General features: G+C 36.3%; 3 protein-coding genes across 3 annotated transcripts; 2 read left to right on the plus strand and 1 right to left on the minus strand.

The window, feature by feature from the left end:
* Positions 1-1,345: 1,345 nt before the first annotated feature.
* On the minus strand, positions 1,346-3,556 carry LOC118439425. The gene is made up of 5 exons (XM_035860725.1): positions 3,405-3,556; positions 3,284-3,334; positions 2,516-3,135; positions 1,873-2,442; positions 1,346-1,783 (listed from the first exon to the last, which is right to left on the minus strand). The coding sequence occupies exons 1-5, from the start codon at positions 3,426-3,428 to the stop codon at positions 1,780-1,782; spliced, it is 1,269 nt and encodes a 422-aa protein (XP_035716618.1). The 5' UTR covers positions 3,429-3,556; the 3' UTR covers positions 1,346-1,779.
* A 68-nt stretch (positions 3,557-3,624) lies between these two features.
* Positions 3,625-5,196, plus strand: LOC118439426. Its single transcript, XM_035860726.1, has 4 exons — positions 3,625-3,717; positions 3,837-3,907; positions 3,991-4,746; positions 4,826-5,196. Exons 1-4 carry the CDS (start codon positions 3,699-3,701, stop codon positions 5,033-5,035), a joined length of 1,056 nt encoding a protein of 351 aa, XP_035716619.1. The 5' UTR covers positions 3,625-3,698; the 3' UTR covers positions 5,036-5,196.
* A 183-nt stretch (positions 5,197-5,379) lies between these two features.
* LOC118439459 lies at positions 5,380-7,373 on the plus strand. The gene is made up of 7 exons (XM_035860779.1): positions 5,380-5,909; positions 6,005-6,115; positions 6,257-6,312; positions 6,432-6,521; positions 6,593-6,655; positions 6,739-6,942; positions 7,027-7,373. Exons 1-4 carry the CDS (start codon positions 5,480-5,482, stop codon positions 6,468-6,470), a joined length of 636 nt encoding a protein of 211 aa, XP_035716672.1. The 5' UTR covers positions 5,380-5,479; the 3' UTR covers positions 6,471-6,521; positions 6,593-6,655; positions 6,739-6,942; positions 7,027-7,373.
* Positions 7,374-16,190: the final 8,817 nt, after the last annotated feature.

Below are 16,190 nucleotides of genomic sequence, written 5' to 3' on the forward strand. Positions count from 1 at the left end.
TCAGAAAAGGAAGTAACAACAATTTCAAGTTTAGTTGCTTAGAAGAAAAGAAACCGCTACGCCATGAGAAATTTAAGAAACTTAACTTACCTTTGGGAAAAGAAATGCGGATTGCTTCTCGCCGCCAGGATATCGTCGCTAAATTAAACTATGGCCAAAAGAAATGACATGAAACATGATAAATTTCAGTGGACGAGAGGGTGAACTTCGTTCTACAAATCAAGAATTCCCTCAAATTTGTCGACACCAATCCTAGGCCGAGCAGCTCGGAACTTCCTCTATTCATAGAGGCAAATTTAACCTTCGAAGTGGGTTCCGTGTTTCCTAGATATTATTCTGTTGACAAAATCGCTTAATAAAAATGTTATTCATCGCGTGCTCCTCAAAGAGGCACAGTTGACACGGATTCTAATAGTCCAATGGATTTATTTATATAACCGGGATACCATATATGTACATACACCTAAATATTTATTATCATGTCTATAACGCACAACAATATTCTACTTTTGCAGCAAAGTAAAAATATCGGTGTTACAGTGTCCAAGTCCTGAGTTGTTTCAGCTTCGGGAAAACTGTGCATCGGTTTCCCTATAGTCTGTGTAAAATTAATAGGCCGTTTTTTTCTTAAGAACAAAAATTTCAAATTAGCACTGATCGGTCAGTTTGTGAGGGATTTCAAAAATTGAAACGGTTTTGGAAATCTTGGACGATCTAGAAAAATGTATATTTCCATATTTTAAAAATTTGCATTAAGAATTACGTATCAGCGATTTCAGTAATTCCAAAAAGTCAAAAAAACGGCCTATTAATTTTACACATACCATAATATCTACATTGTAATGTATTAGCTATTAAATTATAAATGTTCAATACGACCTTTTCTAACACCGTCAAGTTTGCAACATAATTTTGTTTTGTTGAAATTTGACATTTTACGTATCTAATGTAAGTATGTATTTAAAACAAATTTTGGTACGCAGGTTCACGCATGAAATTTTTGTGTTATGCCAGGTATGGGGCGATTTCTATGCTGAATGATTTTAAGATGATTTTCTGAAATTGTAAACACTACCATGGTTTCATGATCTCAACACGGTGGATCTATACATAAAATATGTATTAGAAACATATTTTACATCTCAAAAAACTTACATTGCAATTTTCATTATGTCCAATTTATTTTGAATGTATATGTCTTTGAAATACCTCGTTTTAAAATACGTTGTCATTTTGTGTAAATTAATTAACGCCGAATCTTTTAAGAAAAAAAATGCAGTAAGATTTTAAACCCAAAAAATTATTAAATTACTTATTTTGTATCCAGAGTAGAGTATGCCCGTATTCGACTACAATGCCTTGCTATTTTACATAAATCTAACTAAGTTATAATTAATGGTAGGGTTGACATAGTCATTTATTTAGGAAATAATTATACTCGTATATTTAAATAATTTGTATACCGCAGATTTTCTACATAATGTCTATATTACATATTTTCGAAAATAATAATTAATATTAATGTAACAAACAGACTGTAAAACAAATTCGCTAAGGACGGCACTATAAAACCATCGAAAGGCGTGGCTTGATTATGATTGGCTCGAAAATTCATGGGGCGACTTGAGAAGCAAATTATCACAAAGCGCGGCAAGTGAATGAACTAATCATCATGAAGCCACGCCTTTCGATGGCTTTATAGTGCCGTCCTTAGCGAATTTATTTTACAGTCTGGTAACAAACTATAGGATGTGTAGACTTCTTCACTTATTGCAGGTCTTATCTGAAAATATAAGCAAATACATTAAAAATTCCATTAAATGAATGGTTAGTGACCATTGGTCACCTTCCTAAAATTAAATATTAACTAACCGAATCTCTCGCATTGCATTGGGAAAAATCTCCATCAGTCGTGTCTCAATTTTATCCCGAGTTAATTTTCGACTCCTTGTTTCCGGGTGGTCCCAAGTGTGGACAAGACACACAACTTTCCTCACCCAGTCCACCACCTGACATCCGTTCGGAAGAAATTCATCCAGATCGGAAACATTGCTTGATTCCGTGAAAACACACAAATCTTCCAAAACGGGAAAACACACGCTCCCTCCAATCCGTTCAAAGTTGCCGGGGCTACTTTCAAACTCAAATTTTCCCAGTTTTGCGGTGTGATAGATTTCAAAACTCTTCATGACCGGAAACGCCGGGAATTTCCAGACATATTGACCCCTCAGAATCCACAAGTCGACATAAAGATTTTCCAACGTAGGGGCATGTTTCTTGAGTAAGTTATACAACGCCGTGGGCAGCTCGTCTTCCCGATCGTCGTTTGGAAGGAGGAAAACCATATAAAATTCAAGTTTCTTTAAAGGATGTGGAATTTTTAGTAGAGATTCTATCCGAGTGGTTGTCAAGTCTCCGTACAATCTTAAGGAATTCAGCGATCTGCAAATTAATTAAGAATTATTAATTAATTACCACACATAATTAATTAATTAACTCCTCTACACTAACTTACTTCGGAAACTTTTGCAACATTTCCATCCTTGACATTTCACACAAGTAGCTAGCGTCAATTTCGAGATACTCCAACCCTGGGAACGATCCCGTAGTAATAGCGTGACCAATTTCTTCCACAGCCTTATCAGAAGTTGGCTCCCCCAGGCATCTATGATAAGTCGCTAGTTCTTTCAATTTTGGGAAAACGGTGCCACCAAGGGAAGGGAAATGAAGGTCGCGTTCATAAATAAATCTTAAATGTACCAGGGTGGGGGACGATGTGAGGATAATTTTGTCGCACAAGTCCATCTGCCATGGTGAGTGGGGTTGAGTGATAAAATTTACGTAAATTTCTTTTAGGTTTGTTAGGCTAGAAAAGATTTTGCGATCCATGGGTGGCAGAGCGTCGTCAAGATGAGGTCCAATCAATATACAAATTTTTGCTGGGCGGAAATTCACTTTTTCTTCGACATTGTCATTTCGTGGGTAATTTTCCGGATAATGTTGACGATACAGGTCGATCATGGTTCCTGTCCTGGCTTCTAGGACAGGGGTGGCAGCATAATTCCAGGATTTGGAGACCAATCGGCACTCCTTGATGTCTTTGACGGACAGAAATTGGCAGAGGGGACGAATAACCTGTGTTGCAAAGTAATAATATCAAAGTTAAGGGAGCAAAACGTAAATAATTTTAAAAATTATTTACAACAACTGATCTTGTTTACTGACAGGGATATACTTATTGAAATAAAGCTTAATTTTGACATAATTAATTAATTGACCATACGTCAGGAATAAGAACACGTCCGGAGTAGGGAGCGGCTGTCTGGTTGTGTCCCTTTAAAAATAAATGTAAACAATCATGTAATTGTTAAATACATGGGAAAGAAAGCTACAAATTAACTTACCTGCGTTTCCTCCTCGGTTAACATGATCACGTTAAGTACAGGGAGGTCGAATATTTAAATTAATTTGAATTTATGATTAACTCTCTAAATATTTTTTAAATCGTTTATATTATCTAAATACGGAACTAAATAGATGACGTATTTATTTGTTTACTTGCTACCTACATATTTATTCCTGCCGCCAGAAGACGTGTCTCATTTTTTTCACTCTGATGCGCTCCAACCATAAAACTTTGGTAAACCAGGTGAAACTTTGATTCAACCTGATTAATTAATTAGTTGATCGAATTTAAAATGGCCTTATCCAAATTAGGTAAGTTTGTGTTCATTTTGTCGCTCATATTTAGATTACCTAATTTGTCATCCCTAATCTCCAAATTGTTATAAAAAATTACTAAAACTAATAATTAATCCCCGGTGGTACCTCCGTAGTTACTGGAACGCCGGATGATGACACAGACTTGAAGATTTCTACAACCTTTAAAGCTTTGATGTGCCCATCCGTAAAAATTATTTGTTATTTTTTTAATATTTTCAATCATACTTTAACTCCTCTTCTTTACCTTGCTAATTTTAATTAACCCAGGTGCTGGACGCCATCTTTAAAAAACTTTCCGTCCCCGACTTACATTCTGCCAGGCTCGTCTGCACCAAATGGGGCGACGTGGGTTCATCCATTTTGGCGAAGAAGGGCTGGCTTATCTTGGACTTTTGCGACGTCCCCTTATCCGACGTGGTATCCCTCCCGGACAAATTTTTCCGCCGTGTCGTCATCTCACATTTGGACGTCGCCATGTGCAAAGCTATTTGGGAATCCACTTTCGCCACGAATTGCGACACCCTGCTCCCCAGGATGGATCAATTTACGAAAGATTTACATCTCTACGTTGGAAAATGGTGTGGCGTTCCAATCCTTAAAGCCTTGGCAAATTCCCACTTTCCAAACCTTACCTCTATCCGAATCAGATTTATGCCGGGGGGTTATCAAAGGTTATCGCAGGACTGTCAGAATTTTACGGGACGTTCCAAGCTTATCAAACTTGACTTGATTTTGATCAATTGTGACGAAAATCATGAATTATTGACATCCATCTGCCAATCTTTGATTAATGCTGGAGCCCTAAATTTAGAAGAGTTACGAATTGACGGCGATATTTACCCAGATTTGTCAAACTGTGGAAAATTGAAAGTCTTGAAGTACACATTTCTCCAGGGAAGGAGACAATTCAACCTGCCCTCTTTGAATAATATGTTGGACGCGGTTTCTGCCTCGATTGGGAAGCTGGACGTTAACTATGGAACGCAATGTGATCGGTCTGATGTAATTCTGACAGGGTTGGAGGTACACAAATTTAAATTTTTCGTTAGTTAAAAGGTGACATAATTGTTTAAATTTGACATTATTTTTGTATCCTTTCCAGACCTATAGACTTCGCCTGCCTCGTCCAATGCCGAATTTTACGACAGTCGTCTTCACCAATGCCGCACTTGTTTTCCTCTTCACTGGATGTGGTATTAAAGATGCGGCTTTTTTGCAGTGCTGCGACAGGACTCGAAAAAGGGTGCGGGATGTCGACCCTCGGAAAGAGTTACCGTTCTGGATTTGTTACACGATGAACCCACCAAAATAAGCGGTCCGCCTTGAGAAGAATAATAATTAGTGGAAGTTTTATGTTCAGCCGTTTTTGCTGTGACTATAAGTTAAATATTTTTTTAGTTATGAATTTGTACCAGAAATTGTTCTTAGTAAGAACTTCTTACCATTTAGCTAATAAATAAGGAAATATAAATATGTACGTGTAGAAAAACAGTAAATTACAAATAGTAATATTAATTACTGTAATGTTGAATGTTAATTTTATTGATCATTAAAATCTCAACTCTCATCTTTCACCCCGTACTCCGCGAAGTCTGAGTTTTGCAAAACCATCTGCTAAAATATCCGCACGTAAAATTTGTAAATATTTATTTTCCAACCCTGGCTGGATCAGTTAAAGGTAATTAATAATTAATTCAACATTTACTTAATTGGTAGTATGTGCATTAGGTTAATATAACAAAATCCCAAGTTAAAGATGGACCACGTCATCCTCGGATTCAAACAAACGGCGGAGGAAGTCCTTCAGGAAAAATTGCCGGCCTTGTTCGAAGTAGAATTTGCTAAACGATTCGAAACCGCTTTCCACGACCGGATAACACTTGTCGAAACTTTGCTGTATTTGCTGACGACCCATTTAAGCACCTTGGACGGGAAGGTGGTGCAGCTGGAGAAGAAATTTTGCGACTTATCTGAAAAGCAGGGTGTCGGAGGGATGAAGATTACGACCAGCCTGGCGAAAGACTTGGAGGCGATGAAGGAATTGATGGCGAATATGGAGAGGTTGCAAACATCGGGTCAAAATCACGATAAAAGATGTGACCACCGTTTTCGAAGCTTTCAAAAGAAATTCGCCACAATGACGACGGCCTTGTTGACGACGTGTAATGAGTCGTTTGGTGATGAAGGTGAGGATAGTTTGGTTTTGATTATGAAGAGTAATTTAGTTAATTGTGCTGACAATAACTTAATTATAGAATTAATATTTAATGCAATTACGCAGGACCGGAGACCTACCTAATAGAGGACGAGGTGGACGAATCGCGACAAAATGAGGTCGAATCTCCCCCCGGGCAAGGTCGACGTACGCCCCGACCAATTTCACAGGTTGATGGTAAGTTAATTTTATAACAAATAGAAAACCTCATTAGTTTTAACGCGCTAAATCCATTCTGTATCTTTAATTGTGTTCATATTTAAATATGTTGATCATTCGTTATTCGTTTAATAAAGATTAATTAAAATCATGCAACAGGAGGACACAACGGGGGGCTGAATTGGTGCAAAATGAGGCCGAATCTCCTAGTCGAGGTACGTTAAACGATGCCCACATCTGTAATGATAAGTTATCACCTTCTTGAAACCATGAACGCCATATTTAGAAAATAATTAAGTTATCACGATACTTATACTTAGACTAAATATTATAGCATCGGAAATATGTTACAATCACGGCGAAGACGAATTAATGCAAGATGACCTCGAAACACGTAGCGCTTGAATAGTTCCAGAACTTGATTGTGAGTAAATAAATATTTGGTACAATTTTATAAATATTTTTGCAAAGCGGATTTTATTTATTTATTTCCAGTTATTGAAAATATGGACGAAGTGCAAATCGACCTGCCAAGAAGTCACGACAGTCATATTTCAGGTAAAAAGAATGACATTGTATAGAAAAATTATACGAATTTTAGAAAATAAGTAAGTAATCACAATAATATTTTTACATGCCAGCCGACCCACTCGACCTCTCAGGACAAGATACGGACCAAAACAGTCACAATGAAGTCCTGGGCGAGGAATCATTCAGCCTCTTCCCCACCATCCTTTCTGAAACCTCTCCGGCGTCAAATGTCTCCCCCACAATTAGGGAAAGGTCAGCCCGACCCAAAAGGAGTGACCGTGCGGAAACCGGGACGAAAAATACGGCACAATTGGGTAACTATTTATTGAATTAATTATTTAAAGTCATTTATTTATTTGACTGGATATTATTTACCTATATATACATCTATTATATAGCCGTTGATATGGAGGATGACGAACTTTCTGAATCTGACACGGCCAACAACGACCCGGATTTTGACACAAATCTATTCACACTGAAAAACATCACTTCTAAGTCAAAATCCTCCTGCCTATCCCGACAAACTAATTTGGACGGTAAATCGTCGCCTATTTCTCGAACAAAAAAGGATAATTGCGTCATGAGGAAAACTGTCGGCCGTAAAAATACCAAAAAGACGTCCTCACAATCTTGGAAATATCGTTGTTCCATTTGTAACAAGCTGTTTTCCACTAATAGTGTATTAATTATGTATGTTCAGCTCTACTCCTTCAACATGTACATAAATCGTGTTTTAAAATAATTATTAACTTAATGAAGTTTTTGTTCAACATTATGCAGACATGTCTCTATAGTCCATAAGGCGACAATCTTCCCTTGTCGGATGTGTAATGTACCCTCCAAACAAGTTGACTCAGTGTTTGAACACACTTTTTTGCCCCGTTTTTTTGTAACCGCCCACTCCAATACTTTCCACATTGGCACGCCTAAATGTGCATATTTGCATGTTGTATGTGAGGCAGCTGTGCTCCCGTGTACAATTGCGTCACAAAAGGATTTTACGGGGTGTGATGGGAATTTTCATAGAAAGAAAGTTTAAACACTGAGTCAACTTGTTTGTGGGGTACATTACTAGGAAATTCCAGAAGAAGGAGCAACTCGACCACCATTTGGAACTCTGTCATTCCAAGGATTATTTTCCATGTGTCCCAGTAATTTTACAAATCATGACGAACTCGACGCCCACGTGAGAACCTGCCACCCAGATGACCCTCAAGGACACGAATGTTCAATTTGTGGAAAAAAATTCCAATTGAAACATAACCTAAATCATCACGAGAAATTGCACAAGAAGAAATAAAATCTGTTATAGGTTGTAGGCAGGTGTAATTAAAATTTACTTTGTTCTTAAATACTGGTTATGACTCGATGTAATTATCATTATAATTATAGTTGTGTTATAAAGCACATGTACTACAGCTAAGTAAAGATTCAGTAATTAGTTATTACCACTTCCTCGATTTGTGGGCGAAAATTCCACTGGAAAAGGGGCCTCACCGATCACGAGGAATGACACAGGAAAAATAATTTGATGGCATAAGGAACACAGGAAATTTCTTGTTCTTACGACATAGGTCAAATTGGAGATTGAGATTTTGAGCAGTAGCTCAAATATGTTTTAGTATGTCATGAATAAATAGATTGTTGGAGCCATCTGTATTTTCCTAACGTTTGAACGGTTATTTACTTATTTATAATAACCAGAGCTGGGAAAATCTTGATTAAAACCCATAAGATTAAGATTATGATTGAGATTAAGATTAATTAATCTAAAATTTTAATCTTAATTTCATATGTTGAAGAGATTTAATTTTAATCTGTAATCTTAATCTTCCCAATCTTGTCCAGGAATTTAATCTCGATTAAAATTATGATTAAATTAGCTCCATCTGCCCTTATTCCTTGCAAATCTGGGAATTTCTCAACATTCTCGCTTCTCAGTAGTTTTATGATAAAAAAAATATTTCTTTAATTCGAGTTATAGCTTGGGAATCCGTCTGCCTGACTCTAACTCCTCTCTTGGTAAACTTTAATCGCCTACGTATTTTGCACAAACTTAAAATATGCAAAATTTGGATTTAAATCAGTCGATACATGATAATATTTGGCTTGAAAATGAAATACTGAGTAATTTGATTAATGTTTTTGTTATACATAAATATGCACATGTGTATGAGCACTACAATTTATAAACAAAATCATTAATTAATCTAAATTTTTAAATTAATCTTGATTAATTGATCTTAATCTTTAATCTAATGTCATCCTAGGGAAATAATTAATCTTGATTTAATTTAATCTTTAAAATCAGATTAATCTTAATCCTAATCTTAATCTCATGGGCAGAAATTTTCAATCCTAATTTTTAATCGTAAATCTCGAAACTCAATAATTTCCCAGCTCTGATAATAACCCATCTTAAAAATTTGCATGAGTTTTTGAGCTGTTGTCAACTTACATACATTAGATGGATATACATATGTAGCTTTATTTACATATATCCAGTTAGGATTACATAGCAGGAGCATATGTAAGAAGTGACCTTCTCTTACGGAGAGCGTCTCTCGCCTCAGAAGGAAGACAGTAATTATTGGTGTTATTTTGAATAGACTTATCGAATGCCATTTTTTTAATACAAACTTTTTTATTTCTCAAACTTTCGAAATCCAAACTGATTTCTTCTTTAGAAGAGACGAGATCAAATTGTTACATAATTGGATCAGGCTTACAATGACAAGTTTTTTGATATTGTGATAATAATATTAAATTAATAATCATTTATGAATGGACAAATCATAAATTCCAAATATTGCCAAAAATTGTAACCCAGCCGGGAATTGAGCCACGGCACCCCTGGATTCATGTCAGGTGCTCTGACCACTGATCTACTAAGGCATTGTCTAACAATATTGGAATTTAACAGGAGTTCAAAAATTATAATTTTTTTATATTATGTATCTATCCATTTGTATCTATCCACTTGACGTGTACATATTTATCAACAGAAAGTATTATCAAAGTACTCATTTTCAAAGTCAAACTTCATCTATTACTGCTTTATTGAAACTGAAACGCCACCAGACCTGACAGAACATACGTCGAAAGTGACAAATAATAGGATAGGAGATGCGAACCGTGAACGAAATTATCTTCCGTTAACTGCAACCCAAATAATGGCAGACTTGTTGCCAGGCGTCGTCCCACTTTTTCCGACTCGCGTATCATTAACCCTTTTTCTACTTTTTCCCCCATTTCATGGAAGTATATGGGAACAGGTGGTAAGGAATCACCAACCCCAATGTTAATTTGGGGGGGTCGTGTGGGGCCGCCTTAAGAGATAGAGCAATGCAGTTAATGGCATTATGACCGTCTCTAAAATCTAGGGATAGAGCACGCATGCCGTTTTTCAAAATTTCGAAAACTTTTTGAAATATCCACGTTTACATGCAATAATTTCTGTGCGGTGATCTCAACAGAAAATATTTTTTCAAATGATCTGAGTGACAGGTAGACAAAAACCGTTCACGGTGTTAAATGCAGAGGTAGTTGGGCTACAACAAACGTTTGAAACTTTTTTTGAAATAAAGCATCCCCAAGGCGGGAAAATTCAAAATGTCATATTTCGGGTCAATTTTTTTCCACTGGAGAAAGTACTTCAAAAAATCATTTTTTTGAATAGCTATCATTGGGATCGTATTCCTGAGGGTCAGGTGCAGTGCGGTCATAATAATCGTATTTTCGAAATTCGCCTTCCCTGAAAAGTTATCGCTGGTTTTCTGAAAATTTAGATTCCTGTAAATTAAACACATTCTGATTACTTCAGTATACCCCCAGTTGGCGGGAACCATTACAAATATTAACTTATCATATCCGCAGATCACATGACTATAGCCAAATATTGTATACATTATTTTCTTGATACAGTTTTTGAAAGAATGCTTCTCAAGAGAATGAAAATTCAAAATGTTGGATTTTGTATCATTTCATTCTCACTGAGACAACATACCACGAATTTGATTTTTTTGACAGGATCTCATCTGAATCGTATTCATGGGATGCAGGGGGTGTGCCCTCATTAGGACCTGCTTTTCGAAATAAAGCTTCTTTGAGTCGCTAAATTGAAATTTTCAAAAAGTTGTACCAATTTTCTCCACTAGCTTAAAGTTAATATTGTCGAATTTTCCCAACTACATTTGAATAGGATCAGAGAGGACAAGCTTCAATTTAGATTAACACATTTTTCGATATCAACCTTGGACTACGAACATCTTGCGATTTTTAAAATGCTCATAGATTGTGAATTAGTACGTTAGGTGTTGGAAAAAGTAGATCCTTTTCCGCGGTTTTACCGCATAACTTGTACCTGTAGTCTGAACTTTTTCGCCAGGTTGTACTGATACGCACCAGGTAGAAATATTAAGAGGGAAATAATGTGACAATTTAAAACAAGGACTGGAAATAGGAGATACTCGTCGAAATCATTCTACCCGGCAAACGGATAAGGCTCAGATATCCAGACCACATACAGAGAAACATGCTGACAGTAGATTATACCAATAGTAGTATTAATTTAAATATTAATTTACCGTATGTTAATTTTGTGGATCATTAAAATATCAGCTCTCAATTTCCACCCGTTACTTAAATCATGCTCCGCGAACTCTAAAATTTACAAAAACACCTGCCAAAAAATCTGCACATAAAAGTTGTAAATATTTATTTTCCAACCTTGGCTGGATTATCCGTTAGGTCAAAGGTAATTAATAATTAATTCAACATTTACTTAATTGGTAGTAAAACAAAATCCAACATTAAAGATGGACCACGTCATCCTCGGATTCAAACAAACGGCGGAGGAGGTACTTCAGGAAAAATTGTCGGCCTTGTTCGAAGCAGAATTTACTAAACGATTCCAAACCGCTTTCCACGACAGGATGACACTTTTCGAAACTTCGCTGAATTTGCTGAGGACCCAGATAAGCAATTTGGAGGGCAAGATGGAGAAGAAATTTTGCGACTTATCTGAACATCAGGAAGTCCGAGGGATGAAGATTATGACCAGCCTGTCGAAAGATTTGGAAGCGGTGCAGGAATTAATGGCGAGTATGGAAAGGTTGCAAACATCTGGTCAAAATCATGAAAAAGGTGTGACCACCTTTTTCGAAGTTTTCAAAAGAAATTTGCCACAATGACGACGGCCTTGTTGACGACGTGTAATGAGTCGTTGGACGATGAAGGTGAGAATAGTTTGGTGCTGAAAATAACTTAATTATGGAATTAATAGATACTTAATAAAATTACGCAGTACCGGGAACGGAAACGTACCTCAGGAATGGCGAGGTGGACGAATTACTGCAAAATGAGGTCGAATCACCTAGTCGTAGTAATACGTTCAACGATGCCCACATCGGTAATGGATGATAGCCTTCATCCTGAAACAAATTTCTACTGGCAACGAAATACAAAAATAATTAAGTTGTTACGATAATAATACTTCAATTAAATATTACAGCATCCGAGATATGTCACAATGACGGGGAAAACGAATTGATGCAAGATGACCTCGAAATTCGTAGCGCTGGAATAGTTCTAGAGCTTGGTTGTAAGTAAATAAATACCTATTTGGTACAATTTTATGCATATTGTTGCAAATAAAACTGATTTTATTTATTTACAGTTCCTGAAAATATGGACGAGGTGCAAATCGAGCTGCCAAGAAGTCACCAAAGTCATATTCCAGGTAACGAAAACTTTATAAGTTAACAAGAAAATGATTCAATTCTCAAGATAATATTTTTCTAGCCGATCCACTCCACCTCTCGGAACAAGATACGGAACAAAATAATCGCCATGTTGGTAATGAAGTCATGGGCGAGGACTCATTCAACCACGTCCCCACCAACCTTTCTGAAACCTCTCAGGTGTCAAATGATTCCCCAACGAGCGAAAGGTCAGCCCGACGCAAAAGGAGTCACCGTGTAGAAACCGGGACGAAAAATACGTCACAATTGGGTAAGTATTTATTTATTTAATTAATTATTTATTTTAAATAATTTATTTGACTGGATATTATTTACATACGTAGACGTTGATATGGAGGATGACGAAGTTTCTGAATCTGACACGGTCAACGACGACCCGGAAGTTAACCCAAATCTATTGACACGTCAAACTTCTAAGTTAAAATCTCCCTTCATCTCTCGCCACGTCACGTCTCGAACTAATTTGGATAGTAAATCGTCACCTATTTTGCAGAGAAATAAGTGCAATCGCATCCTCAAGAAAACTGGGAGTGGTAAAAATACCAAAAAAACATCATCGTAATCTATAGTAAAGGACCAGACCTCGACAACATTTGATTGTGTCATTTGTACCACAAAGTTCTCACAAAAGTGCAATTTGGTGAGGTAAGAGTAGTCTTGTTCCATTTGCGATGTGCGGTAGAGAATATATGAGATTAGGTTTTGTATGTATGTAAAGCTGGCCTTTCAACATGCACATAAACCGTGGTTTAAAATAATTATTAATTTAATAAGTTTGTGTTTAACATCATACAGACATCTCCGTAACGTCCACAAGGCGACAATCTTCCCTTGCCGGTTGTGTCCTAGGAAATTCTCGAAAAAGGAGGAACTCGAGCAACATCTGGAACTCTTTCATCCTAAGGATTATTTCCCGTGTGTCAAATGTCCCAGTAACTTTGGAAGTCATGACGAACTCGACGCCCATGTGAGATTCACCCACCCACCGCAACTATACAAGTGTGCGATTTGTGGGCGAACATTCCTTACGAAACAGGGTATGTGCGATCACGATGATTCGCACAAGAAACAAAATTCGGCGCCATAACGAATACATACAAAATTTTGGAGTTCAAATTTGAGATCGATTATTATCGATCTTATATTTTGAGCCTGTAGCTGGAATATGTTTTGTTATGTCATGAATAAATACATTATTTGAATATTCCACCTGTATTTTCTAAAAATGTTCATGTAAAGTAATTTATTTAGTTATAACCCATTATAAAATTTGGCCGGGTTTTTCAATTCTTGTCAAGTTACATTATAGATTTATATCCAGTTAGGATTACATGTATAGTTTAGAGCATAAGACGTGAAACATTTACAAGTGCATGTAGGATGAAAATGAAATATTAAAAAATGGAAACTAATATGTAGCAAAGAATTTTTATTTAAATCCTCAGAAAAGAATTCAAGTCTGGGATAATTGGTTCAGGTTTTTTATATAGTTTTAAGACTTGACCTCCTGTATTTACAAATGATTGAGCATGCATGCATGTAAGTGTTGTTTTCTATCAGTACAGAGTTTAAAAATTATATTCTGTAGAACCTTCTTATACTTATTATGTATCCATCAATTTGTGTATTACTTGACGTGAATGTATAAACAAAAAGTAGTCATTCAAAGTCAATCCGTACTTTATCTTATTAAAACTGAAACGCCACCAGACCTGATAGCACATACGTCGAGAGGGACAAATAATACGATAATAGATGCGAACCCTGAACAAAATTATCTTCCGTCAACTGCAAACCAAACAATTGTAGGCTTTTTGCCACGCGTCGTCTCACTTTGCCCTCTTTATCCGTTTCGAGCATCATTAAGCTTTTGACCTGTAATCTAAACTTTTTCGCCAGATTGTACAGATACGCACCAGGTAGAAATATTAAGAGGGAAATGATGTGACAATTTAAAACGAGCACTGGAAATAGGAGATACTCATCCAAATCAATTCTACCCGGCAAACGGATAAGGCCCAGATATCCAGACCACATAAAGAGAAACATGATGGCGAGCAGGAAACTTGTCTTGACTGGGATTTGAGATGCATTTATGTATTTCGAGAGGATATGGAAATATGTGTAGTCACTGTCGGGTGTCCGACTGCGGGAAATGTTTGGAGAGGTTCTGAAGAAAATAAGGTTTTGTAATTAAAAAAATTAAGTTGCTTAAGAAACCTGAATTTAAAAAAATATGGTTTGCTAATATTTGAAAAAAACTTGTCTTACATGCGATATCTAAGCCAACAGGAATGGATTAATAGGGTCACCATGAGGAAAAATTGATCCCAGATGGCATTAAATATCGCCAAGGTTTTTGACCATGCTTCAAATAAGGTGAAGAAAAATAACAGTGTATTGGATTTGTATGGGTCCGGAACCAAGGAAAATAAAAAAGCATCCTTCTCCTGTATTTTGTACAGTATGATTGACCACACAATAAATCCGGTAAGGAAAACGAAGGACATGACGCACGTTAAGATTTCCAGAAGTTTGTATATGTCTTGTTGGCCTGTCAATTCTGAAATAAGTTAAAGGTCCATGTAGATATTGATACCTATATGACCAAATACTGAGCTGGCCCTATACATATGTACACAGACCCATCTCACTGTTTAGTCACATATAAAATATAGCCCAATTTTAATTCCTTGTATCAACATGTTCGTAACGAAAAGGTTAAAACGATACCTAACATTTAACTCTATATCAGTGAATATATACAAACTTACTTTCCATTTTCTGATCAAATTTAACAAGCTGGTTGAAAATCCGAGCTAGGTCGTCCCCTCGTGTGCGTAGATTCCAGAGCGCAATTGCTGCCCAGAAATAAACCAAGCCCCAAACCAGCATTATCATCATGCCATAAAAATCCTGTGACTGGGATCTGAACGCGATTAATAGTTGGATTAAATCGTAACTTCCGTAGACCGTGTGTGTCGCCACGGTGAAGCTGAGGATGTACTTTTGACGTCTCAGGATTTCTCTAACTTCAATTGAACCAACTTTTGGGTCATATTTTAAAACAGTTGCGTTAATGATCGCAGCAAAATTAATAATTTTTCCAAAATATTGGAGAAAACCGTTAGTAATCATTGTTCAAGCTGGTGAAATTAAGTGTTTTTCTTAAAATTTATGCAAGTACCAAAGTTCAGGAACACCTACACAAATATAAATATCAATTTATGGGTCGGGTAAATTTACTTTCACACATATACTTTCAACCAAGGTGTGTTTATCCATCCAGTAAAGAAAGTATTTGGGTGTGGCAATATGTCAATTATTTAATTATCAGTGTAACCTTTCATGGAGAAGTCAATTTTGACACGTACGTAGTTTTCTATCCTTAACCTTGACATTATCATGTACATAATGTTTTGTAAACTTTGGTGACCAACAACAAAAATTTAATAATGGTAAAAATTAAATAAAAATAAAAACTTTTGTAGATTATATTTTTATATGCGAAGAAGATAAATTTGCCTGAAATGGAAATTTTGCCATTGGCAAATTGCCAAGCATACTTTTCATATGGTAATGCAGGAAGCTAAAACATAATTGCATTGAGTAAAAATACAGTAGACAAATAATCAACTTTGCGGGATAAGAGGTGGGCACGCCAGTAATCCCAATTCTTTTACATAGAAGTATTTGTCGATTTTATGCCCTATTGGGGCTGTTAGTTAAACGGTGACAGGAAAAATGGATTAGAAAGACCGTTAAAAGTTTAATTAAGTACTCATATTAGAGAAAGG

The sequence above is a fragment of the Folsomia candida genome, unplaced genomic scaffold (assembly GCF_002217175.1).
Source record: "Folsomia candida strain VU population unplaced genomic scaffold, ASM221717v1 Fcan01_Sc036, whole genome shotgun sequence".
In the NCBI taxonomy this organism is placed as follows: domain Eukaryota; kingdom Metazoa; phylum Arthropoda; class Collembola; order Entomobryomorpha; family Isotomidae; genus Folsomia; species Folsomia candida.

Bases quoted from the DNA above. Each gene is read 5' to 3' on its own strand.
- LOC118439426 (XM_035860726.1), top strand. The intron at 3,908-3,990 runs GTAAAAATTATT...TAATTAACCCAG, and splicing joins AAGCTTTGATGTGCCCATCC to GTGCTGGACGCCATCTTTAA. The intron at 4,747-4,825 runs GTACACAAATTT...TATCCTTTCCAG, and splicing joins TAATTCTGACAGGGTTGGAG to ACCTATAGACTTCGCCTGCC.
- LOC118439459 (XM_035860779.1), top strand. From the start codon at position 5,480: ATGGACCACGTCATCCTCGGATTCAAACAAACGGCGGAGGAAGTCCTT. The intron at 6,116-6,256 runs GTAAGTTAATTT...ATCATGCAACAG, and splicing joins ACCAATTTCACAGGTTGATG to GAGGACACAACGGGGGGCTG. The intron at 6,313-6,431 runs GTACGTTAAACG...TAAATATTATAG, and splicing joins GGCCGAATCTCCTAGTCGAG to CATCGGAAATATGTTACAAT.
- LOC118439425 (XM_035860725.1), bottom strand. From the start codon at position 3,428: ATGTTAACCGAGGAGGAAACGCAG. The intron at 3,335-3,404 runs GTAAGTTAATTT...TTATTTTTAAAG, and splicing joins TAACCGAGGAGGAAACGCAG to GGACACAACCAGACAGCCGC. The intron at 2,443-2,515 runs GTAAGTTAGTGT...ATTAATTTGCAG, and splicing joins ATGTTGCAAAAGTTTCCGAA to ATCGCTGAATTCCTTAAGAT.